The 26,268-nt window shown below is 32.6% G+C and overlaps 1 protein-coding gene across 2 annotated transcripts in view; it reads left to right on the top strand.

Moving 5' to 3' along the window:
- Positions 1–849: 849 nt before the first annotated feature.
- Positions 850–26,268, top strand: part of Snx17 (sorting nexin 17) — a 73,852-nt gene continuing 48,433 nt past the window's right edge. The window contains exons 1-6 of one of the 2 annotated variants that reach the window (XM_085826571.1): positions 850–1,073; positions 14,921–15,113; positions 16,947–17,122; positions 17,224–17,311; positions 25,084–25,168; positions 25,688–25,850. In XM_085826571.1, coding sequence (XP_085682697.1) covers positions 1,014–1,073; positions 14,921–15,113; positions 16,947–17,122; positions 17,224–17,311; positions 25,084–25,168; positions 25,688–25,850 — 765 coding nt within the window. In that variant the 5' untranslated portion in view covers positions 850–1,013. The remainder of the gene's footprint in view (positions 1,074–14,920; positions 15,114–16,946; positions 17,123–17,223; positions 17,312–25,083; positions 25,169–25,687; positions 25,851–26,268) is intronic. The other variant, XM_085826570.1, reaches the window with a different exon arrangement.

The raw sequence follows: 26,268 nt of genomic DNA on the forward strand, positions 1-26,268 counted from the left end.
GACTAAGTTTAGAATTTCTCCCTATGAGTGTATAGATACTGCCTATTGCTTGGTTGGCTCTTTTTACAAATATTTTTTATATGGTTTTTGAAGGCTATGGTTAGTTTTTGATCGAGATAAACACCTAAATATTTAACACATTTTTCATTTGGGATGGAGATAATGTTGAGAAGGGTTCTTTTGGAAATATATTGTAGTGGATTTGCTTTCATTGATTTCATTTTTACAAACGTTAAACCATGGGAAGATGTAGTCTATTGCATTTTGGAGGTTTTGGATGGCTCTTTGCGAACAAAGGGTAGAAACAATTTAAGCACAAAACCCAACAGTAAAAACAAGAGAACTACAATTTATTCTAAAGCCACCACTCAGCCTAAAGTAAGCAAGCAGTGTTATTTAAAAGAAATTTTGCTTTTCCCTTCATTCAAGATGATAGTATGGGAAAACGTATATTAATAATGCATTTAATAATTTAACCATGATTAAATTTACTTCCTCCTGCATCTCCCAGATTGTTTTAAATGTAAACAAAAAAGTTTCTCAAAATACTTTTATGCTTATTGGAAAAAAAATTAAGGGTTGTGACATTTCACTTTAAACCTATTTTTTATTATAGAAGTCGAAGAACAAAAGTTTTTATTTTTCTCCTGCACACCCTACGTTGATTTTATCGAAATTGAATGAAGTCTTACTGATAAAAAAGAAAGACAATAATCTTTAACTGATTTTTCCTCTTTAGAATGAATTCTTACTGATAAATGGAAAGACAATAATGTTTTACTGATTTTGTTCCTCTTTAGAATGACCTACTTTCAAAATCAGGAATTTGAACTAAGTACAGCTGATAAGAATGCGTCGAACAAGCATTGAGGAAAGCGGGTGTTAACCGTAGCCGCAGTTTTTTGGTGACAAATTGTTTTGATGTTGAATTTACATGATGTAATTTAAGCTGTAATTTTTGCCGTCCTTTTGTGTTCTATATATGGCTGTTGTTAGTTACCAAAATTATAGAAATGCATTTTTCAATACCAGACACGTTAGAAATTAAGGATGACAATGGATCTTCATACATTGTAAGTGGGCTTTTTTCTTGTTTGACATTCGTCTTACTTGACCTGCTTTTTCAGAAATTTTTTATTTTTAAAATTCACATTAACATGAATAAAATTTTACCCATTTTATCATATGGAGTTCATATATTTCGTAGATGTTGTGCTACATTGCGAAGTGCAGTTCACCAGGACTAGACACACATTCAACAGAAAAGAAAATATAATGACAGTTAATAAAACAAGCAAAATGCATAACCATATGCTGTTGTTAATATTTTAGAAAATGCTGCAGCGATGTCCAAAGTAAATGATAACAATAATTGTTTTAAATTATAAGATCATGATATTTAGTTCTGAGGACTGAAATCTGTGGTATATTTCTTGTTGATATTAACTCAAGTTCATCTACTATAGCAATGCTTGTAAATGTTATGTATCCGAAGTGATATTTCAGACACATGAGGATGCTTACTTCCCCATAATAGGCTAGTTTTTCTTTCAAAGTCCTCCTGCCCCTGAAAAGCAGTTCTGTCCTAAGGTGGTGACTAGCAAGTACTTGTTAATTTGGTGCAACTAAGCTGACTTTGTGCTGTTATAAATGTTTCAAAAATCTTAAGAATTAATCGAAAGTTAACTAAAAACCACTTACATACATTTAATGCTATTTGTGGATTGGGGACATTTTGTAAAATTAACTGTCACTGACTGCAACTGTAAATATGTTTTTTAAATAATTAACAATGGACCAGGTTTTTTCCTCTTAATTTTCTACTAGACTTTATATAAGTTTTTTTAAGTTTATATTTAGTGAACAATAATTTATTATTCTTAAAATTTCCTTTGTTAATCTTTCTGATATCTTTTTAAAGCTTTCATCTGGTAACTCTGTTTTCCACAAACGTTACATTTTGGGTTGTATTAGCAAAGCATAAAAAAATGTTACATATTCAGCATATTTTAAAGTTTTAGAAATGTTATTTATGTTGCTTTGCTGCACAAGCATATTTTATTTCTGTTTTTCATGTAAAAAATACAGAATGTGATGCAAGTTATTATTATTCATAATTTATTGATGTGTTGCTGTTATTACTAATTTTTTATTATTTATTTTCCTTTTTAAAGTGCTTGTTCAAATCCCAGTAAACATTCTAGCTGTATTTGCATTTTTGTGGTTTTTGCTGTATGTGACACGATTAAAAGCCAGTTTCCCATAGAAAGTCCTCCACAAAGGGATCCTTTTCTTTAGGAAGATAGCCCTTGTGTGCTTCGCCATAATCAAATAAACAAAACCAAACCTTTTAAAAACAAGGTAGTTTTTAAATTCTTCCCTTCCCTCTCATATTTTTATTTTTGGTGCCTTATAAACTTTAAATACCATAACATGAAGTTAAATTTTTAATTTGGTTGATCTTTACATTACGGTAACTGGTAGTTTGGCGACATTTTGGAGGCGATAAAGGTTACTACCTGGGACTTTGGCAATAATGTGAGCAGTACTGAGTTCCGATTACGCATTATTTTGTGTGGGGGAAATGAGAGATCATGGGATATGTCATGTGATATTAATGGACGAATTACGGTTCTTTAATCGGAAAAGGGGGGAAATCGGGAAAAAATCTGGAAATTTTGTATTTGGCTTTATTCTGTGTTGTGTGAAATAGTGTTTGTGAATTTTTGGATCCCATGGCCGTAAGTAAAGTGAATTCGAAATGGGTATTTAGTGGTATTGAAAAGGATAGTAAGAAATGTTTTTTAAGGTTGTGTGAGAGAGAAATAAACATGTTTTATTATGTTATTTATTTTACCTGGTATCTTGCTTTGAAAGATAAGTATGATTTTAAAGATTCTGAAAGAGAATGAAGAAAAGTGTATCCGCCACGTAATGAAGATTCTGAAGGAGATTAGGTAAGTTAGTATTTTTAATTATTTTTATGCATTGTTGGAAATGTAAGGTGGAAAGGAATTTGGTATTATTGGGAAAATTGTTATTAGCAATGATTTAGTTTAAAGTAATTAGGATTGTAAGGTAATTTTTATTAATTGAATGTATGTGCTCATGTATATTTTAAGTGGTGTTTTTGAATTTAATTATATTTTAATGAAATGATAGTTATTTTGTGAATTTTATACTTGTAGGAATTTGGTGTATGTTTAAGTTGAAATAAATGTGCATGGAAATAATTTAAATATTTGATAATAAATATTTGTAATGCTTCATGTATGAATTCGTTGGTGACGTGTATAATGTAATAGATGATTTAGAGGTAAAAGTTTTTGGATATTTTATTTATTTTATATGTGGAAATGTTCATATTTGTAAAGGGTAAATACTTTTTCGCGATCATGTAATTTCATATATGTTCTTTTTACCGGGTTTAAAGATTGAGAAAATTGTCATGTATTTTCGTGAAATTTTTTTAATTTATGAGATAAAAGCAGTGTACATGGATATAGTGAAGAGTGTGCGGAATGCCATTTTTGTGCAATTCTGGGATGTTTTTTAAGTAAAAATAAGTCGACGTGTACATGGTTCAGTGATATTTTAATGAAATGATAGTTATTTTGTGAATTTTATGCTTGTAGGAATTTGGTTTACGTTTAAGTTGAAATAAACGTGCATGGAAATAATTTAAATATTTGATACTAAATATTTGTAATGCTTCATGTATGAATTCGTTGGTGACGTGTATAATGTAATAGATGATTTAGAGGTAAAAGTTTTTGGATATTTTATTTATTTTATATGTGGAAATGTTCATATTTGGAAAGGGTAAATACTTTTTCGCGATCAGGTAATTTCATATATGTTCTTTTTACCAGTTTTAAAGATTGAGAAAATTGTCATGTATTTTCGTGAAATTTTTCAAATTTATGAGAAAAAAGCAGTGTACATGGATATAGTGAAGAGTGTGCGCAATGCCATTTTTGTGCAATTCTGGGATGTTTTTTTAAGGAAAAATAAGTCGGCGTGTACATGGTTTATGTGTATGTGTTATTTTGAAAAACGCGTAAGGTGTATGGTATTGTGCACTTTTTCCGAATTTTGCAGTGAATATTTGTCATGATTAAGCAGTTTTGTTTGATAAAATTTCTAGCATAAGTGTAATTCGGCTAGTAGATTGTTGGAAGAAGTGTTCAGTAGATAAGAAGAAAAGAAACATGTCTTTACTTCATGAAGACAAAATGGCGGCGGGGAAAAAAAAATAGAGGGTTGCTGTAGGGGAGTTGGTCGCCAAATTTTCGCCAAAAAATCGCCAAGTTACCGTAATGTAAAGATCAACCTTTAATTTTTGTCATAAAGGTAGAGGATATTTACTCTCCCATTGAAACAAGTTTCATAATAAAGTGTATTCAAGTAAATTCCATACTCCATAACAAGTAAATTACTGGTTATCTGGGAACAGATTAAGCAGTTTAAACAAAACTGTCTGTAGAAAATGCATAAATGAAAATTAAAATTCATGGGATGATAGTACTCATACCAAATGATGTTATTTATCTGGAACAGTACATAGTTTAATTATATGTGATTTGTGGACAATGTACATTAAAGACCAAACTTCTAATCAACCATTTTACACGAGGCTGACTCAGTGACAACGTTCAAGTTCTGTTATAAATATTGTTTGGGGAAAGTGCAGAATCACCCACTGCTTGGCATGTTTTTAAGAATTGCACATATTCAGTATCCATGTACACCTCGACCAATTTTCACTCAAAAAGTCAAAGAAAATTGACAAATTTTGATTGATTTTGGCGATAAAACCCCTATTCTGGTTACCATGATAGCTTTAACTTTTAGCTTCCTGACTTTATTTAAGTGAAAATTGGTCGATATGTACATGGATAAAGTCAAAAGTGTGTGCAATGCCATTTTTTTGCAAATCTGGGATGTTTTTTTAAGTGAAAATAAGTCGACGTGTACATGGATACCGAGTATGTGCAAGCCACATTTTTAAGAATTGCACATACTTGGTATCCATGTACACATTGACCTATTTTCACTTGAAAAAACATTCCAGAATTGCACAAAAATGGCATTATGCACTCCCTTTATCCATGTACACATCGACCTATTTTCACTTAAAAAGTAAAAGAAAATTGACAGAAAATGAATTCTTCTTACTCTTGCAAACACCAAACAAATAAGTGGGCGATTCTGCACTTTATCTTGTTGTTTTATAAATCCACTTGAACTTTCAAATACTTTCACAAAAAAGTGTATCTGTGCATGGGAGCCCTTGAATGTTAACTAGACTAAGAGAGAGGTTGTAGCAGGCTGTATGTTTTTTTTTTTTCCTTCTTGGAAATGTTTGAAAGCCCTAGTTTTCATACCAGTCATGGAGGTAGGAATAGAAGGAGAGGCATTTTTCTTCATGATTGACATAGTACTTTGAAGCTTTGATAGTCTAAGGAGGTGTGGCACTTACATTTGGCACATTACTGTGACAGCTTTTTAGAAACTTGAAAATCGGGTTTTCAGGTATTTCATGTTAATTAACTAGTTATTATGATTCAAATCTTTATTATAATTTCTCCTTATCATAGTCATCAAAAGCATACAAATTATTTTGTGTATTTAAGCTACGATTTGAATGTTTAGATTAGGGCCTCTGGAAGCGTTATCTAGTTTTTACGTTATATAACGTAAGTTGTATAACGTAAAAACGTTATACAGTCAAAAGTCGTTAATTCGGACACCCATAATTCGGAATGATCTATAATCCGGACATCAAAACTAAAAACTTTCTGCGCATGCGCGCGTTGACACATGCGCAGAGGCGTTCATGCGTGCGCGTAAGACCTTTTACGACTGCGCATATGAGTGTGCGCAAGTGCAGAATACGTTTTCGCGCGCGCATTTTATCTATAATGGACGTATAAGCTAAATAATTATCTATTTCAGTTAATGTTGATGATTGCGTTGTTCCTTAATTTTCGAATTGCATCCGGCTTATTATATTTTGCAGACTGTAAGAGCAATTTTATAAAAGTAAGCTTAAACTTTCGATTATATCAAATAGAATTTCCGATATATATTTGTTAATATGTAAAGGATCTAAAGCGAAAGTATGTTTTGAAATCCGAAATCTGTTTATCAATTTCACGCTGCTCGGCGGCGGGCGCGTAATGAATTGGAAGTTGATTTGTCAGCACTATCCTTATCTTCAGCGCAGATGTTTTTATTTTATTTGGCTTATAATTCCTTACCAAATGTAGTATTTCATCTCGATATGCTTCGTCTTTGATATGATTTAAAACAAGTTCCTCGTCATTATAATTCGCTTCCGATAGCGAAGAAAAGTGACAGAGGTTATTGAAAACAAAAAAATTTCGATTGACAAATTAGTCGGTATTCTTGACACAGCAATTATAGGACTTGAACGGCAGAACTTTGTAACTGAACAAGAAATTATGTCTGTTTAATAGAATTAAAGAGAAAGTATTATCACATGAAACGAAGCAAAACTTAAACAACTTACATTGAAAGAAATGTTTAATAAAGTAAACAAATAAATATTAAGCTTTTTCTTTTTGCAAATTTTGATACCCTTTAGATCATGATTGTTCTTTATTTCATAAATTACGGTTTCATATTTTTAATTTTATAATTTCTGCATGCCATCTTACGAGATTTAAACTGATGATCTATAATCCGGAAAAATCGATAATCCGGAATCGCCAAAGTCCCGACGAGTCCGGATTAACGACTTTTGACTGTACAACTTACGTATAACGAAGTTATATAACGTATTATTGCCAATTCTGCGTAAGTTTATTTTCTGTTTTAGCACTGATGTTTAAATTATGATTCAAATCTTTATTATAATTTTTCCATATCATAGTCATCAATAGAAAACAAATTATTTTATATATTTAAGCTGAAGGTTTAAATGCTTATATTAGACTTTCTGGCAGTGTCATCTTGCTGTTGCGTATTATTGGCAGTTCTGCCTAATTCAGAAGACAAACAACAAAAATCAGCGTTATATTTACAAAATTTCCACAGGACTAGTTTCGATGGTTTTACCGAACCACCATCCTCAGCTGCAAAACCGCAAATGAACAAGATAAGAAAAAATGATTAGATAAGATAAGAAAGCCTGGACAAGAATAAGCAAGTGGCGCCATCTGTTGGTGAATTTCACCAACTCTTGTCCAGGCTTTTTTCCAGACTCTTAAAACGATAGCTACACACTGAATTGAGAGGTTTTCCTCCCTTTTATAAGCTTTTTAAATCACGTGCGAGATTGTTATAGCAATTTCTTGAAATGAAAAAAGAGAGATTTATTTATTAAATGTTAAATGCACGTGCTCTTGTATTTTTAATTTTACGGCTTAGCTTTTTTTTTAATATTCGTCATGCACTGCACTGCACGGGGAATAAAATAATTTTATTTATAATTCTACTAACATTAACTATTTAAATACCAAATCCGTAACAATATTCATATATCAGTTAACTTTTCACTCAAAAGTATACAACTGAACTAGAAAAAAAATTAACAAAAAATAAATAAAAGAAAATCACAAATAAAGCATAATGGAATAAAAAAAATTATTACAAAGGAAAACTGACTTTTGTTATATGAATCGTTGGTGAGATCGCATTATTCATCCATCTCACAAAGTCACCAATCATTGGCGACTAAGTTTTCAGCAATTTAAAAAATTAGATTGAAAACTGCATAAAATGGCAATGAATTAACAAAATGAAAAAAGCTAGGAACATATATAATGAAACGTAAAAAATTATGCAAAGCAAGCATTCATAATGGAACACTCAAAATTTAACAAAATAGTGACAAATTAACTAAATTAAAAGCACAGCAAACATTCGTTATAAAACTTGTTTAACTTTCTGTTTATTTGCTCTTCTGTCTGTGTGATCTGTTTAAAAAAAAAAAAAAAAAAAAAAAAAAAAAAAAAAAGAAATCAGAGGATTTCTGAATCCTCAGCATTGCAGAGCAAACTGCAATCGCTCAGCATGTATATATCAAACTGATTTAACTTTAAAAATGCATCGGAGAATTACACTTAATTGGAGAAACCTTTTCATAATCAGCTGAGAACAGTTCATAAATTGCTTTCGAGCTGCAAGATTTCTAAACAGTTTTTTTTTGTTTTCCTTCCAAAATTTTTCTACTAAATAATTCCTGGTAAAAGTGTATTTACAGGTACCCCTTAGTGAAAATTAGCGTTTTTTCACAGTACATGGATACCAAGTTTGTGCAATTCTTTGACTTGTTATTTTGGCTTGTGTAGCCAAAAAAGCTAAAGATTTTTACGCCAAAAGTCGCCGCTACACAAAACCAAAATAACAATACAAAGAATTGCACAAACTCGGTATCCATGTACACATTGACCTATTTTCGCTTAAAAAAAATCACAGAATTGCACAAACTTGGCATTGCGCACTTCCTTGACATTGTTCATGTACACATCGAACTATATTCAGAAAAGCAAACAATGAAATAACATAAAAAAGGAAATTCATCTTTGCACTACACAAAGAAAATATCCACTTACAATTAACATGTCATCAGTCAAACAAAATTCCTTAACAGCATCCAAAAACTTCCTAAAATTATCTGAACTAGAATCTGAATACTGGCATCACCACATAAGTTCACAAAAATAAGAGTAAAAAATATCCTTCGTAGGGCCGATATTGTTCGACCATACGCATTTCCTTCTTACAAGAAGGACACTTAATAATGTCTACTAAGTAAACCTTTATTTACACACCAGTCAATTAATGCTTTTTTCACTTTTGTTCTAAATCGTACAGAACTTCAAATTAATCTTACCACATTCAGCCATTTTACCGTGTAAACCACAAAATAACAACGTACTTATCGAAAATCCGACGCGCACTGCCCATATCTTTTCCCATGATTCAAATTAACCACAATCATGCAACCAATTATGTCATAATATGGTTTCCATAACATTAAACTACTCAGGTTACCATAAATAAACCACCGCTTGACGATAAATGAAACAACAACTTGGCGATAAATGAAACAACTTCGCGATAATACAGGGGGTACCCTTCTCTCTACTCTAACCTAATTTCCTAAGAAATTCAAGTAATTCAATTGTTTGTAAAATAGAACTTTATGAGTTGTGCATTTTTGCACTCTACTGCTACTAGACAAAATGCCGTATTTCTGAATAAAGTGCACTGCTTTCATTTGCAGGCAAGCTCCACTGCTGCATTACAATTTGGTACCAAAAAAAAAAAAAAAAAAAAAAAAAAATTAAAAAAAAAGAAAGATAGAAAAATAAAAGATGCACACTAATTGCAAACAGAAACCACAAACAACCCTCAGATCGCAAAATCATGTGTATTTAGTGGGTTGCCAGATAAAATAAATTTTCTTAAAATTCTAGGTTACATACTTCGGCGGCATAGCACTATATCTAGTAATTCTTGACACGGGCAAAATATACACGATATTACCGAATTGTTTACCAACTTTAAGTAGTTTTCAAAGATAATAGGAGAAAAAAGAATATGAAATGCATTCAGGTAACTGAAGAAACCTGAGAACTATTCTTGAAACACAACCATGTAACGAATATGGTGATGAAAAGCATAATGTATGAGATACATATAAAAAAGTTTTAAAATAAATTTCTGGAATGTGTATTATTGACTACAAAGATCAGAACAAAATTTTGAATAGAATTAAAAATATTTTGTTACATTTTGTAGTAAGTCAATTGCAAACCTTAAAGAATATTAATAAATCTTTATTTATTGTTTTCCCTTCTCTCTCTCTGTAACTCTCCAATGCTAAACCTGGATTTCTGAAACTAGAATGATGTAATAAATTGTACATTGTGCAAAAAAAAAGAAAAAGGGGGGGGGGTTCTATATCTCTCGTTCTACTGGTCCAATTGAGGAAATTCAAATTGCATTTTTCACGTCTGGAAAGCGAAACTTAGGATATATATTAGATTTATATATAGCATCATTCTAACATAGGTATTTCGACACAAAATCGGACTTTTTTCTGAAATGATGTGCCAGTGTTTTCCTATATTTCGATTCTGTGACTCAAATTATGCCTAAATATTAAATTTTGTAAAATTTGGTGCGAAATTTACTTAGAAATTCAAAAATTTTTCTTTACATATTTTTTTTTTCAGATTGCGCCAAGAATAATTTACTTTCTGAACTTCTTAATTTATATTATAGCAACCTATTTTCCTTTCATATTTTTCATTGCAGGCATGTGGGAAAAAGTCATCGTTCATACTTTCAAATAATTTTAACAAAGTTCGTAAACCACATTTGGTATTATTATCGCTAATAACATGTATGCCAAATTTCAAAACGTGCCAATATGTAAAGTCATATATATCTTAGAAAATTTTGAATAAAAAACTAATTTTTTGCCCAGAAATGCATCTACTTTAAGATGATGTTAAAAATTGTATAGATTATAATTCAAAATTTTTTTGAAAAATTTGTAAAAATTATTTAAAAATACAAATTTTAAAAATAAATCATAAAAGAATGTCTGAATTTTTTTTGGAATAAACCTAAATTTTGAAATGTGAAATGAAAAATCAAACAAGTTGAATAAAAAAAGAGGTATTAAAAATATACACAAAATTCAATTAATATTGAGAAGCTAAAATTTTGAGAGCTGGTTTTTTTAAAAACTACTTATGTGATTTTTACAAAAATGGGCAGTTTATGTAAAAATACTTATATTAGAACAATGTTGTATACAAGTCTAATATTTATCCTAAGTTTCGCGTTCAACACATGAAAAATGCAAATTGAATTTCATCAATCGGCGCAGTAAAACAAGAGTTATAGAACTGTCCTTTTTTTCCCCCCACATTGTACAATTTTAATAATAATAAATAAAATATTGATATCTATTTTCAGAATTGTGGACCAAATAAAATCAAATTATGTTACAATTTCTTTCTAACATACACTGCTTGACATTGAAAATGCAACACCAAGAAGGAGTGGTCAGAAATTTCTGCAAATTTTAGAGTAGACGCACGTCACTCAGTTATGCGAATGATGTGAAATGCGCAGCTCTCCGACACACATGAAGTAAGATATAAGGGAAGAAACATGCAGAATGGGTAATATTCGTGTCGTTATTTCTGCCAGACAAATTATCGAAGAAAGTTGGTTTTTATCCCGGAGGATACGTGTAATACGAGAGAATGCCAGGCCGCCATCAATGAAGGCACTTCCAGCCAGATAGACGATTTTACAAGGGGTATGGTGATTGGACTGATAAGGGCGGGTTGGTCCTTATGTCAAATCGCAGCTGATACCCACATGTATGCGAGCATGGTGCATCGGCTATGGGGAACATGGTTGGAACAAGGAAATGTGGGAAGAAAGAAGGGTGCACGTGCAGCCAGAGTGATGTCAGCATGCATGGATCGACACATTCAATGACAAGCTGTGGCGGTCCCGCAAGTCACTTGTACCGCTATTCTGCAGCATGTGCAAGATACCCTGGATGTTCCTGTGTTGACCAGAATCATTGTTGATTGGTTGAACGTGGCCTGTACTCAAGGCATACGTTAAGAAGACTGACATTGACCCCACAGCATAGACGGCAACGTTTAGAATGGTGCCGGAGTGGAGCGATGTGGATGACAGAATTGCGAAACATTGTGTTCTCAGATGAGTCACGCTTCTGTTTATCCATTGACAGTCGCTGCATACGTGTGTGGTGTCGACGTGGAGACAGATCTAATCTGGCAGTAAATATGGAATGCCCCACCGTGCAACAATGTGGCATAATGGTTTGGGGTGCTATTGCCTACAATTTCAGGTCACCTGTAGTTCGTATTCAGGGCACTATGACGGCCCAACGATACTTGGATAATGCACTGTGGCAGCCGGTGGCAATCCCCTACCTTCAGAGGCTGCCTACTGCAATTTTTCAGCAGGATAACGCCCGACCACACAGTGCTTGCATCTGTCAACATGCTCTGCAAGGTATACTTCCTGCTGCTTCCCTGGCCACTGAATTCTCCTGACCTGTCACTAATCGAACATTGGTTGCCGTTTGCAGTATCTGTCCCTGCCTCGTTCAGAAGACGAACTGTGGCAAATGATTGAAAAGGAATGAAAAGCCATCCCTCAGGACACCATCCGCACTCTTATTGACTCTATGCCTAGACGTGTTTCTTCGTGCATCGCTGTCCATGGTGGTCCTAGATCCTACGGAGCCGATGCTGTTCTCGCTCTCTATTCTGACTAATCATTTTGAAATAAAGATCACTTATTGCTGCTTGCTGTCTCTGTCTTTTTTCCCAAATTTCATCACTTTCTGACCACTCCTTCTTGGTGTTGCATTTTCAATGTCGAGCAGTGTAATTAATGAAAACACTTAATTGATATTAAAACTATTCTGAGCACAGCATACCAGAGAGAAGGTTTAGACCCAGGTCATCAAGTAGCCCATGCACAGTACTGCTTCTCTGCGGAAACCTTCCAAAGTGGCTGAAACCTCAGAGAGTGACTTTTTTCACAATCAATCCTATATCAATCACACAGTGAGTTCAAACTTGACAGTACCATTAAAAGTGGCTGCCACACCTGAACAGATCATTGTAGAAGCAATGGTTCTAATCCTATGAAGTTCTAATCTCATGCTGGTTCTAATCTTGTACATGTCGAGCAATTAATTCCATTTAGAACAAAATGTTTCTTAAAAAAGGAGTTTTTCGCAGAGATAGGATTCTAAAATGTTGTAGGAAAAGAAAACATATCCATTTACAGTGGAACATATCAAAATCTATATATTTTAATATGGTAAATCACTAAATGTTCTGTTAAACAATGGGGGGGGGGAAAGGGTCTAACTGGGTCAAACCAGTGAACAGGGAAAACTGGTTATTGCATTTCCTCTTCTATCTTTCTCTATGATACCAGTGTACCTGGTACTAGTAGTTTTAAAAATATATTTTAATAATACATTGTAAATGTTACATAGGACACTATACAATTTAACCCTGCGAGTTATTTTGAATATTGCAACAATGCCTTTCTTGATTACCTTGGTCAAGATCTCCAAGATGTTTTATTGTAGAAGTGAGGCGTATGTGTCAAGTTTAATTTATTGCTGTGTACAATAAATGTGGGTAAAAGTATATTTACGTGCACCCCTTGGAGAAAATTGTCGATTTTTGGCGCAACATGGATACTGAGTTTGTGCAATTCTTTGACTTGTTATTTTGGCTTTGTGTAGTGGCGATTTTAGCAACAAAAATTGCCGCTACACAAAGCCAAAATAACAAGACAAAGAATTGCACAAATTTGGTATCCATGTACACATTGACCTATTTTCATTAAAAAAAAAAAAAAAAATCACAGAATTGCACAAACTAGGCATTGAGCACTCCTTTGATTTTATGCATGTACACGTTGACTTATTTTCACTTAAAAAATAAAAGGAGCACCAAATTCTACAGTAGAGGCAAACAAAAAATGCATAATCTCAGTAAACTACAGTTTACCAACCAGCAAAATAACATTAATAAAATAAAAAAAAAAAAAAAAACCCTCTTATGCATTTAAGCGCTGCACAAAGCAAATATTCACTGACCTTATTTAGAAATTTCTTTGTCTTCAGTCTGTGGGACACAAAATTCTTTAACAGCATCCAAAAAGTTCCTAAAATTATCTGAACTCGAATCTGTGTATTGGCGTGACCACCTAAATTCACAAAAATAAGAGTCAAAATATCCTCTGTAGTTCCGGACTGTCCGGAAGATGGCTACTAAGTAAATCTTCATTTACCACACCAGGCAATTAATGCTCTTTTCCCCTTTTGTTCCAAATCGTAAAGAAACTTCAAATTAATCTTACTACATCCATCCAGTCTACCACCTAAAACACAAAACACGTAATCTTATCACAGGCAACCATTTTATGGTGTAAAGCACAAAATAAGCAACGTACTTCCCAAGCGACATCCAACGTTGAAATATGCCCTGAGAAATCAAAATTATCGTGATCATGCATTACAATCAGTCATGCCATGATAGAGTTTCCAAAACATACACCATAAAATATTCAGGTTACCATTAATGAAACAACAACTTGGTAATAAGTGAAACAACTACTTCCTAACCAACACACACTACAAAACCTTACAAAACATCCCATAATTCAAAATTTACCTCAATCATGCAACCGATTACATCATAATTGGGTTTCCATAATATTCAACTACTCAGGTTACCGTAAATGAAACAATGACTTGTCAATAAACAAAACAACAACTTGGTGATAAACAAAACAATAACTTGGTGATAAATGAAACAACTTTGCGATATTACAAGGGGTACCCTTCTGTCTACTCTAACCTAGATATGTTGTCATAATTTGAAAATGGCTAATTGTTACACCTTGTAGGTACTGTATTTTTTTTATTATTGTATAACTAAATACATTGCAAGATTTATAATTCACTTGTAGTAAAAACTTTTGTTTCAATAATAGTATCATTTTTGTTGATTTTTTTTTTTTTTTTTTTTTTTTTTTAACTTTTAAGAAAGGAGGGAAAGTAAAGATGATACAGAATTTGTAGTTTTTAATTTTGTAGTTGTAAGTTTAAAACATACAGTTTGATAGGAAGTTTTTGCTTTAAGCCAGTGTTATTAGTACTTCAGTCTTTTAGAACATATTTTGGCACTTATCTGTTAAAGGTTTAAGAATCAGTAGTTTGAAGTAAGATATTTGAAAATGTAATTAAATGTTTTATAACATTTAATGCTGATTTCTTGAGTAATAATAGAAAAGTTTACTTGAATACATTAAGAATTTTTAATGCCATTAGTTATGGAATTGTTTTCAATGTTTTCAGGCATATAATATGCATGTGAATGGGGCCTTCCACTGCACAGTGAGATATCGTCAATTATACAACTTGTATGACCAACTGCGGAGAGAATTTGGCCCCAATTGCCTTCCACCATTCCCTCCGAAAAAATTGTTGCCTCTTACTCCTGCACAAACAGAAGAGAGGAGAGCTCAACTGGAGAAATTTGTTCAACTGGGTATGCTTCTTTTCTATTAAACAACTTACTTTTCCTTATGTACATGATTATAAATTGATTTTATTATTATAATGTACTGAATAGGGACATGTCTTTGAAAGGGATTGTTTGATTTTCTCCTTTTTAGTACTCCTGTCATGTACAGTTTAATTTTCTCCTGTTCACTCTTGGTAAAAATATATTTCAGGGTACTTCTTGGTGATTTTTTGGCACTATTCCTGTTTACGTGGAGTGTGCCTTCCCCAGTATAATGGCCTCCAAAACATAATGCAATAAAACAACAAAACAAAAGGGACAAGATGGGACAAAGGCCATCTGAATGATCTTTAAATCCGAACATACGCATTTCCTTCGTACAAACAAGACGAACAGATTTCTCATTACTACTCAGTAATCATTTTAAGTCTATTTGTACTGTGCAGAAACAGTACAAACAGACTCACAGGCAACCATTGTATGGTGTAAAGCACAAAATAAGCAACATACTTCCCAAGCAACATCCAACCCTGAAACAAGCCCTGAGAAATCAAAATCATCAGGATCATGCATTACAACCAGTCACATCATGATAGGGTTTCCAAAGCATACACCATAAAATATTCAGGTTACCATTAATGAAACAACAGCTTAGCAGTAAAAGAAAGAACAACTTCACGATAATTCAAGGGGAACCCCAAAGTATAGACTATGCGAATTGCTTTGCAATGTATTAACCCTCTCACTGTGTATTCCATGATTTCGACGGGCAACATAGAAATAGCAAAATTTGTGCAACCTGTGATTTCCACGGGGATGCATATTTTTCATTTATTTAACTTTGCAACCCACTCTTTTCCTAATCATGGTTTCATTTCGGCTTTTCTGTGATGTTTAATTATTTATTTCGATCTGGTTTAACAGATGGCATTAGTTGTTCCTATTTTTACGAAATATACAAACACATTTTGCACGCTCTTTTCAAAGCTTTTAGATGTCTGTAGTCTCAATCACATGAGACTAACTGCTCAACATTTTGCTAGATATATATCCCCCAATTCCATCAACAAAGAAACTCATAGACATTGTGCTGTTTGTTTCTAAAAAAAGAATTGAAACTGGCAAACAAATTCTCAAAGAAATGCGTATTTGGTGCAGAGATGGCGAGATAAAATGCCTCGAGCCTTATCTCGAAGTTTATCATATTACCCTTAATTTCTAATAAATGTTTGTAAATATTTTGCATATTTTCATTAGTATATAAGTTTTACCATTATATTTTATAAAATAAATCGTAATTTAACCAAGATTAATTTTCAAAATTTTTCTTTTATATGATTATTCTTCAGTTTAAACTTTCCGACAACATTTTTTTAAGAGCTAATTCTAAACTGAAAAAGAACTCTTTTACACAAACTTTTTGTATATTTTAACTCTAAAATGTATGTAGATTTGAAATATGTAATTAAAAAAATATGCAATTTCCGAACCTATTTGGGTAAAAAAATGATGCAGCGAGAGGGTTAAGAAGTTTTTACTTGAGTTGTAGAAACTGAGGTATTATGACAGTTGCCACCATTGTGTCTTATGGTAAATAGTCGAGTTAGAAAAACACATGCAGACAAGCTCCCAGATGAGACCTCTGTTAGTAAATAGTGAAACAAACTGTACTAACAGTAGACCTCTATTTATGACGGTAGCAAATGCCAGCAGCAGAGCCAAAAGGATTAAATAATGTATTACTTCATTTATTATTTATTTATTTCATGTTCATACTTTTCAAGTTTATGCCATTAATATATAATATCTAAATAATTATGTATTAATTATTTACTCTTCCTCTTTTTTACTGTGTAGTTAGCCAAGATGCACGTGTTGCAAATAGTGATGTTTTTATGGGCTTCCTATTGTCTGCTCAGCAAGAGACTCAAAATGCTGCAGAAGAAAATATTTCTCTAGATATTCATCTCATGAATTGGCAAAAAGTCAACATCAGGGTATCCTCTCTAGCTCGCACATCTATAGTATTGGAAGTATGTAGTTGTATTTCTGTGTTAATTTATTACATTGTTTTGTTAAGCTATTTTAAAATAGTTTTTATTTTTATTAAATTTACATTTAATGCATATTTCAGGCTGTCTGCAAGTCTTTGAAGTTAGATGAAAAGTATATGTGGTACTTTTGTATATATCTTGTTAGTAAATGCAACAGTGAAATATCAGGTATATATTTAAATATTCTCATTTTTAACATTTTATGTTGGAAATACCGGGTGGTCATAATTAAACTGATAGTGCTCACAGTGTTCTGTAGCGCAATCTATTTGCTAGAATGACGCCACATTTTGTAGGAAGATTAAAGAAGATGGGGGACGAAGGATTCCGTGAAAAAACAAATTAGTTCCAAAAGTCACCACTAGGGGAATATTTGGTGCTGTGTAATAGAAAATAGAGTGTTAACAAATGCAAATCATACGGAAATTAACTTTTATTTTGCATTAAAATGAGGTTCAATTTGGCTGCCATTGTTGTGGACCACATATTGCATTCTGTGCACAGTATGCACAACAGCAGAAAGTGGCATGTCTGCAAGAATCTCCCGTACAGTTCGTGATATGTTATCCTTCAACGTAGCCAGGTCCTGTACCACTCCTTGATAGATCTTGGACTTAAGGTAACCCCATAGCCAGAGGTCACATGGGGTAAGATCAGGCGACCGAGGTGGCCATGCAGTTGGAAAGTAGCGGCTAATGACTCTTTCTGTTGTGAATTTCTGTCGTAGCATCTGTCGCACCCATACAGCAATGTGTGGAGGGGCTCCATCTTGCATGAAAATGATTTCCCCCAGGCATTGTCTTTGCTGAAGTGCCGGGATGACAAAGCTGTTCAACATGTGGCGATATTTCTCTCCCGTAACAGAACAGGTTTCCGGTCCTGTAATGTTCTCATTGAAGAAGGGACCTACATTAAATTCCGCTGTGAACCCACACCAAACAGTTACCTTTGGTGAATGTAAGGGAATTGCTGTGACTGCATGTGGTGATTTGTCATCCCAAATTTGGCAGTTCTGGGTATTCACATTTCCATTCAGGTAAAAGTGGGCCTCATCTCCCCATAAGATTTTCCACGGCCAAGCATCATCCACCTCTATTCTGGCAAGAAAGGTGAGAGCAAAAGTCAATCGCTTTATGGTCGGGGTACAGTAAGTCCTGTACACGCTGATCTTGTACGGATAGAAATTGATAATCTTTAAGATTTTCCATACTGTACTGTAAGGCATATCCATATTTCGAGCTACTCCACGAGCGCTAGAGTTGGCAGCAATATTGTCTGGTCCTCTGTCGACAGTCGCCATGGCAACTGCTTCGATTGCATCCTGTGGTACAGGTTTCCGTCCTCTGCCTGACTGAACATTCAGAGAACCTGTTTTCTCAAACGTCACAACCATTGCTTTTAGCTCTTTAACTGACACAAGACTATTACCTTTACGCATTTTTTTGTGCGTTCTAAAAGCATGAAGACGGCTGACGCGTTGCACTTGTTGAGGTAAAAAAGTTTGACCAGTAACGCACGCTCTACTAAAGAAGGAGACATTACACTTAAACTTTCAATCCGATTGATTCGAAACGTAACACATTGCCTTTTAAAACCCAAGCAGCTAGCTGGCACTGTGAGAATGGATATAACGTGAAATTTGAATAAAGAACTTCTTCTTCTGCTCAGCGTATGTGATATTGCAGGTCAGGAGACTTTATCGGTGTTTATGTAGATTTCACGCTTTTTTAAAAGTGTTGCCATATTGCACTTGAACTAAATCAGAAAATGTGCATAATAAAAAATAATTTTATTCCGTATTAATTTGCATTTGTTAACACTCTATTTCTTATTACACAGCGCCAAATATTCCCCTAGCGGTGTCTTTTGGAACTAATTTGTTTTTTTGCGGAATCCTTCGCCCCCGCCTTGATCTTCCTACAAAATGCGGTGTCATTCTCGCAAATAGATCGCGCTACAGAACACTGTGAGCACTGTCAGTTTAATTATGGCCACTCGGTATATATGTTTATTTTCTTGAATACCTGTAATAACCAACAAGGGTTTTTATACATCTTTTATATTTCTCTTTCATGTAAGCAGCTGCTTGTTTCAGTGTAGTATAAGAATGTTACATTGTTTGATTTCTGTGCACAGTTGCTTGTATTGCCTCTGCATTGTTGAATTCATGCTAGTGAATTTCTGAGCCAACTTTGTGTTAATTATTATGACATTAACTGCTGAACTATTATTAAAAGTTCACTGATTGAGATTTTAAGTCAGTGGACTCTCAATTAACTTGAAGTGATACTATATATAATGTCTACTGTTAATGCAAAATCACCATTAATCTGATGGCATTAAATAAATAAATAAATTAAAAAATAGTAAAATTAAAATCTGAAATTAAATTACGTCCAAAGGGACTTTTTTAAATGTTTTATGTGTTACCTTTATTTATTAAATATGTTCTTCACACTTAAACCATAAAATTCAGTTCAACAGCAATATTGCAGAATAATTTAAAAATGATCCTATCTTTAGACTTTCGGATGTACAGTTTCGCACGCTGGAGATAAAAATGCTTTTTCTGTACTATGATGCCATTGCTCGCTTTGAAATCCAGGAGTTTGTTAATAAAAATTCTTTAGTTTTACAAAATATGAAATCGATAATAAAAAAAACTCCAAATTAGGGCTACGAGATGCCCATATTCGGTGAAAGATTACATTATTCAAAATTTGATGGCTGTAGGTACCATTGTTTTATTACAATGCGAGAAACATACATACATTTATGCAGATTCTTCATTATTTAATTTCTTTAAATATAATACAGGGTGATGGCAACAGTTTGAAACTACACATAAAGTGAATCAATGCAAAATGCCAAAACGAAATTCTGGGCAAATTGCCCCTTTGGACTTATGAAAGAAAATCTGAAGGCTTTCAGATTTTATATTATTTCCAAAAGGGTGTTTTTTTAATGTTTTGTGTGTTACCTATTGTTATTAAATGGCATGTTCTTTGCACTTATACCACATAAAATTTAATTCGACAGCAATATCACAAAATATTTAAAAGCAGCGTATCTTTGCAATTTCCGACACAGTCTTGCGTGCTGGAGATAAAAAGTTTTTTTTATCGTACACAGTTGCCATTGCTAGCTTTGAAATCGTCGAGTTTGTTAATAAAAAATTCATTAAAACTTTTACAAAATTTGAAATGGATAATAAAACAAATTCGAAATTCCTAATGTAGGCTTTTAAGTGCCCATGTTTATTTAGAAGTCTACATTATTCAAAATTTGATGGTTCTAGGTACCACTGTTTTTTTTCCACAATGCGAGAAACATTCATGCAGATTCTTCATTATGTAGTTTCTTTAAATATAATACATGATGATAATATTTGAAGGCAACAGTTTGAAAAGTGAATCGATGCAAAATGCAGTTTTGAAATTAATAACTCTTCTGGGTTAACACCGTTTTGGGCTTAAAAAAACTTAGGAAAGAGGAGTAATTTACATAACAACTAAAACAAAGCTATTATTACACTTTATTTTTATTTTCAGGCAATTTAAATTTGGAGATTAAATTCGCTTAGTTATGTGAATTAAATCAGCATTTACAAGATGAACATACTTAAAAACAAGCAAGGTTTTTGTTTTTATCATTCTTGCATTTTAATAGAAATCGATGGGAAACAGAAATTTTACGACTGTGCATGATTTATTTTATAATTTAGTATTTTTAACATGGTTTGATGATATTTATATATTCCAGACTGTAGTCAATTAAAAAATTATGTTGTCGATAAAACGATTCTTAAATACTGTGGCATCATCTGCTATCATTGCTGTTATCTGAAGCATTTTTTAAAAATATTTTTTGAACTTCATATAGAAATTTTGTTTTATTTTGATGGTTTGAAATAGCGGATGTCAGGTTTCTTTAATTCAAATATGCAGTTATTTTATGTTTTGAATATGTACTATCACTTCTGTCTTTCTGTTTTCATACCACAATGCAAATGAGTTCGCATGTATTTAAAGGGAGCTTTTTAGAATGTTAAGTTAGAGCATATTCTGCCTCTTAAAGGCCATATTAATAGGTTCGCTATTCTAGATAAGAGTTCCTATCATCGGCCATGCATTATGATTTGCAGATAGTTGAATTCACGCCAGTGAATTTCCGAGCCAACTTTGTGTTAATTTGCTCTGTTCAGCCATTGGCTAAACAGAGCAAATTAACACAAAGAGAGTTAAATAAAGAGAGCATAATAATAAACTAATTGGCTAAAGAGAACATAATAATAAACTAATTGGCTAAAGAGAGAATAATAATAAACCAATAGTTTATTTAAATATTTACCTTTACATTTGATTTACTATTTTGAGTTTTCTCATCACAAGTGCTGTTGGATTTGTAAGCACCAGGAATGACTTCTGTTTATCTTTAATATTAAATATTCTTAAAAACCCTTCCTAAATTTCTGTTATACTTTTAGACTTAGTGGTGTTGCTTAACATCATAGAATTAAACACTTTGTATGCTAACAAAGGAGTCGAACTCTACACAATTTTTACATCATTCAAAAATAAGAAAAAATAAAAAAATGTTTAACAGACTTGATTAATATGCCCCTGGTTATTCTTCACTAATTTTGTCTTTAGGATTATATATGGTATAATTTGTTTGTGGATGAGTTTATGTTACCTTTGAGTGGGATAGAGCAGTAGTTACAAAACTGTTATTAAAAATTTTCTTGCAAATACTTTTGTATGTATGGTTTTTTAAAACGTTAAAACATGAATAGTGCCAAAAATTTGGTTTTTTATATTTTTTATATTCTTTGATATATGTTAGGTATGTTAATTCAACTTGCTCCAAGCCAATATTTGTAGCCTTCTCCCCCCCCACTTGATGCTTGTGTAATTTAGTCAGAGCTGGATTAACCATTAAGCAAAATACACACATGCTTAAAACATCGAAGAAAGATTACATCAGAGAGAGGTGCTTAGCGACTCAGTGAAAGGGGGTGCAGTTTGCCTTTTTTGCCTTGGAATGTACACTGTGAAACAAACAAACAAACAAAAAAAAAAGAGAGTTCTATATCTCCCGTTCTATTGGGCCGATTGACGAAATTCAACTTGCGTTTTTCATATCTCGAAAGCATGACTTAGGATATGTATTAGATTTATATATAGCATTCTAGTATAGATATTTTGTCACAAAATCGGACTTTCTCTGAAATGGCATGCCAATTTTTTTCCATATTTCGTTTCTACAACTCGAATTATGCCAAACTGCCAAGTTTTGTAAAAATTACACGAGCAGTTTCTTAAAAATTAGCTCTAAAAATTTTAGCTCCTAAATGTTAATGGAATTTGATATATATTTATTAATATATCTTTTTTATTAAACTTATTTGATTCCTTCTTCCAGAATTTGAAATTTAGCCTTCATCCAAATATAATTTGCATTTTTTGTTTTACAATTTGTTTTTTAAAATTTGTGTTTTTAAGTATTTTTTATAAATTTTTCGAAAAGAAATTTGTGCTATAACCTACAAAATTTTTAACGTCATCTTAAAGTAGATGTATTTCTAGGCATACCTGGAAAAAGAATTAGATTTTTTTATTCAATATTTCCTAGACTATACATGAATTTACATATTGGCGCATTTTGAAATTTTGCATATTTCTTATAAGCGATAATAAAGCAAAATGCGATTCATGCACGTTGTTAAAATTATTTGAAATGACAAATGAAGATTTTTTTTTTCCCTGCTCATTTACAATGAAAAAAATAAAAGAGAAGTATGTTGCTATAAATTAAGAAGTTTGCCAAGTGGATTATTCTTAGTGCAAACTGAAAGGGAAAAAAAAAAAAAAAAAAAAAAAGCTCCAAGATAAATTTTTGAATTTCTCCATAAATTTTGCACCAAATCTTACAAAATTTAATATTAGGCATAATTTGAGTCGTACAATCATATGGAAAAAAAAATACCTATATTAGGACAATGCTATATATAAATCTAATAAAAATCTTAAGTCATTCTTTTGAGACATGAAAAATACAATTTGAATTTCGTCACTCGGCCCAGTAGAATGGAAGATATAGAACTGTCTCCTCTTTTTTTCCCCCAGTGTACAGTGTAGCTAAACCAGGACTAAGGAAGAAGAAATGAAGGAAAAAGTAGGCATAAATGTATATGGAGGCATCAAAACTGATGAAGTGCTTAGGCTGTTTAAAAGTTTTAATCATGCCCTAGATTGAGTGACAAATATTCATAAACAAAATTGATCCTAATTCTAATTTGTATTAATATCCGTAACTTAAGTAACTTTTGGTGGCTGAAACTTAAAGATGATGGCTTGGACAAATCAATAGATGTTGTAAAAAAATCAAGCAGATATATATGTTTTATAAACTTTTATATGAATAATATGTATCTATTGTAGATTGAATACTATTGAATCTTTACTTATGATAGAATTTAGAATAAAGTTTTCATTGTGTTTTAAGACATTATTGTGTAAAAAATCATTATGTGTTTTATTTAAAACTGTGTGGAATATCAAACTTAATTTTATTGTACAGTAATTTTAAAATTTTGGATTGACATGTTTCTATTCCATATAATATTATTGCATTTTTCTTTCTTCTGACACCAGTTGTTACGTTTCTCTTCTGACATCAGTTGTTATGTTATTTTCTTCCTTCACATTCGTATGGATTTGGAGTGAATCACAATGACACTTGATGAAGTATCAAAACACACTTTATTGGGCAGTATTGTCAGGACAGCTCCAAAGTCATGTTTTACAGTCGTCGAAGATCTACTATACACAGGCTGGAACCAGTGGCGTAGCTAGGGTGGGGCAAGAGGGGACATCTGTCCCCGGGCGCAGCATCCAAGGGGCGCCAAATTGATGCTACGAAATTTTTTAATGAAATGTTTTCCATTCTTGGTGCAAATTCTTCAGTTGGCCCCAGGTGCTGGAAACTCTAGCTACGCCTCTGGCTGGAACAATCAGCGACACAGCCTTCACACTGTCAGGCAATAACGGTGGAAATAGCTTCACTGAAAAGCATCAGAGTACAGCTTCCGACTCTGCTTGGTCATTCTTGGAACTCCACATACACTCGAGACTCTCCACGCTACAACTTGCGATGCACTCACGACACACAAAGCGCAGCTCCCGACTCTTCGGTTCAGTCGTTCTCAAAGCTCAACACGCTCTCTCGATGATGCACAGTGAGACTCTTTTGGTGCACTTGACGACCCACTCATCAGCACTCGCTGCCTGGCTGTCAACTCGATCGACTCCGCAGGGATTGACTCGCTAGACGAGACACTAACTCGATACCAACTCGCACTCCAGACGATTCACTCTGAGTCGCCCTCTCGATGAAGCACAATGACTGAGTGCGGACCAGCAGGGTTTATATAGCTCTCGGCTTGTGTTCGAAAACATTCTGGTCTAAACCGGTAATAATTCGTTCCAGAAGGTTCTCCATCCGTCCATGGCATATCACCAATTTTGTTGCCAAATGGGTGATTTATCACCAAATAACCCTGCCTTCCTTGCTATTTTATGGCAACGCTAAAACTGCTTTGCAGGGAAGCTATCTCATCGCGCCTGTACATTTCGTAACAATATAATAATTAGCGGTTTATTTTAATCATTATTCAGTCATAAAAATTGTTTTTGTCATATCTACTTTATCAGTGTATATATGTTTCTTTACTATGTATATTATTGTAGCACCTATATCAATTTCATTTTTTTTTTATTTATATAGAAGCTTCTTTTATGCTGAATTTTGTTTATTGCATTTGCATGTAAGGATAATGAACAATTTTGTTTCTTTTATTCTAGACTGTGAAGAATTTGTATCTTTTAACATATTGTAAAATCGATTAAAATTTTTCTATAGTAGATTTTCTCTTACAGTTGAAAGACGATTGCAAGATTTTGAATCTCCATATCTCACTCTGAAATCAGCTGGAATCAATCATTATTTGGTCATACGTAAAAGGTTGGTTATAATGTCTTAATAAAATTTTTTTATAACATTTTCTTTACGTTGTCTGTAAACATATAATAAAGCACTGAACTAAAAAACTAAATTCTAAACATTCATGTTAGTATTCATTAGTTACAATACTAACATGAAAAACGAACAAATGGATAATTCATCATTGCTGTCGTACAGATTTTCTTGTGGTGCATTTCATGAATCTTAGGTAAACATTAAATGTTGTTAATTAAATTTTGGTGTACTGAAATTTTATTTAAACTTTTAATTTTTCATTAGTTTAAAAATTTTGTACTGATTTTAAAGATATTTATTTAGGCAATACAGATTATTACTCAAAATCCATGCATTACTTAAAATGCTGTTTGTACACTAACAAGAAAAATTAATCTTGTTATTTTAACTATAATAAATAAATAATCTTTATAAATTAATCTTGTTATTTTAAGTCAATTTTAAATATGTTATCAATTTAATATTTATAAAATTTTTAGTTATTTTTATTTTCGTTTCATACAGTTATTGGGATTCATCATACGATGATGACTTACTAGAGGATAAAACTTGTCTTAATCTTTTATACGTCCAAGCAGTTAGTGATGTTGAAAGAGGCTGGACGCGGACAGATAGCGAATCCAGGAGAAAACTGGTAGCACTGCAAGCACGAGGGTCAAAAAAAGAGGTCAGTGTTTTCTTCAGCATTTATGATCATGGTAACAATTATTATATAGCAGAAATGAGATTTATATAAGTTTAAGCAAAAAGCAAAAAGAACACTTGACTAACTATTCTTTTTGCTTAAATGGCAGTATGCTTACAGTGTTGAAAAGAATTCAAATTTTCTTCTTTTTCCTTTTTAATTCGTAGATTTGAGGTGCTAAAAGTTACTTGGTCTGTTTTAAGTGCGATATCATTTATTCATCTTGATATAGAAATTCAGTTTATCTGATCTTAATGATTTAAAAGCATTGTCCATTTGATGTCCATAAATTTACTGAATCAGATTTTATTGTTTCCTTTTGAAAATTAAGTGTTTTGCTTAAGATTTATTTTATTCATGCTGTATTACAGTGAGTAGAAGAAAATTAATTTCTAAATCT

Source organism: Stegodyphus dumicola, chromosome 11, assembly GCF_044657685.1.
Source record: "Stegodyphus dumicola isolate Sdum_Otavi_A_Nest chromosome 11, ASM4465768v1".
Lineage (NCBI taxonomy): Eukaryota > Metazoa > Arthropoda > Arachnida > Araneae > Eresidae > Stegodyphus > Stegodyphus dumicola.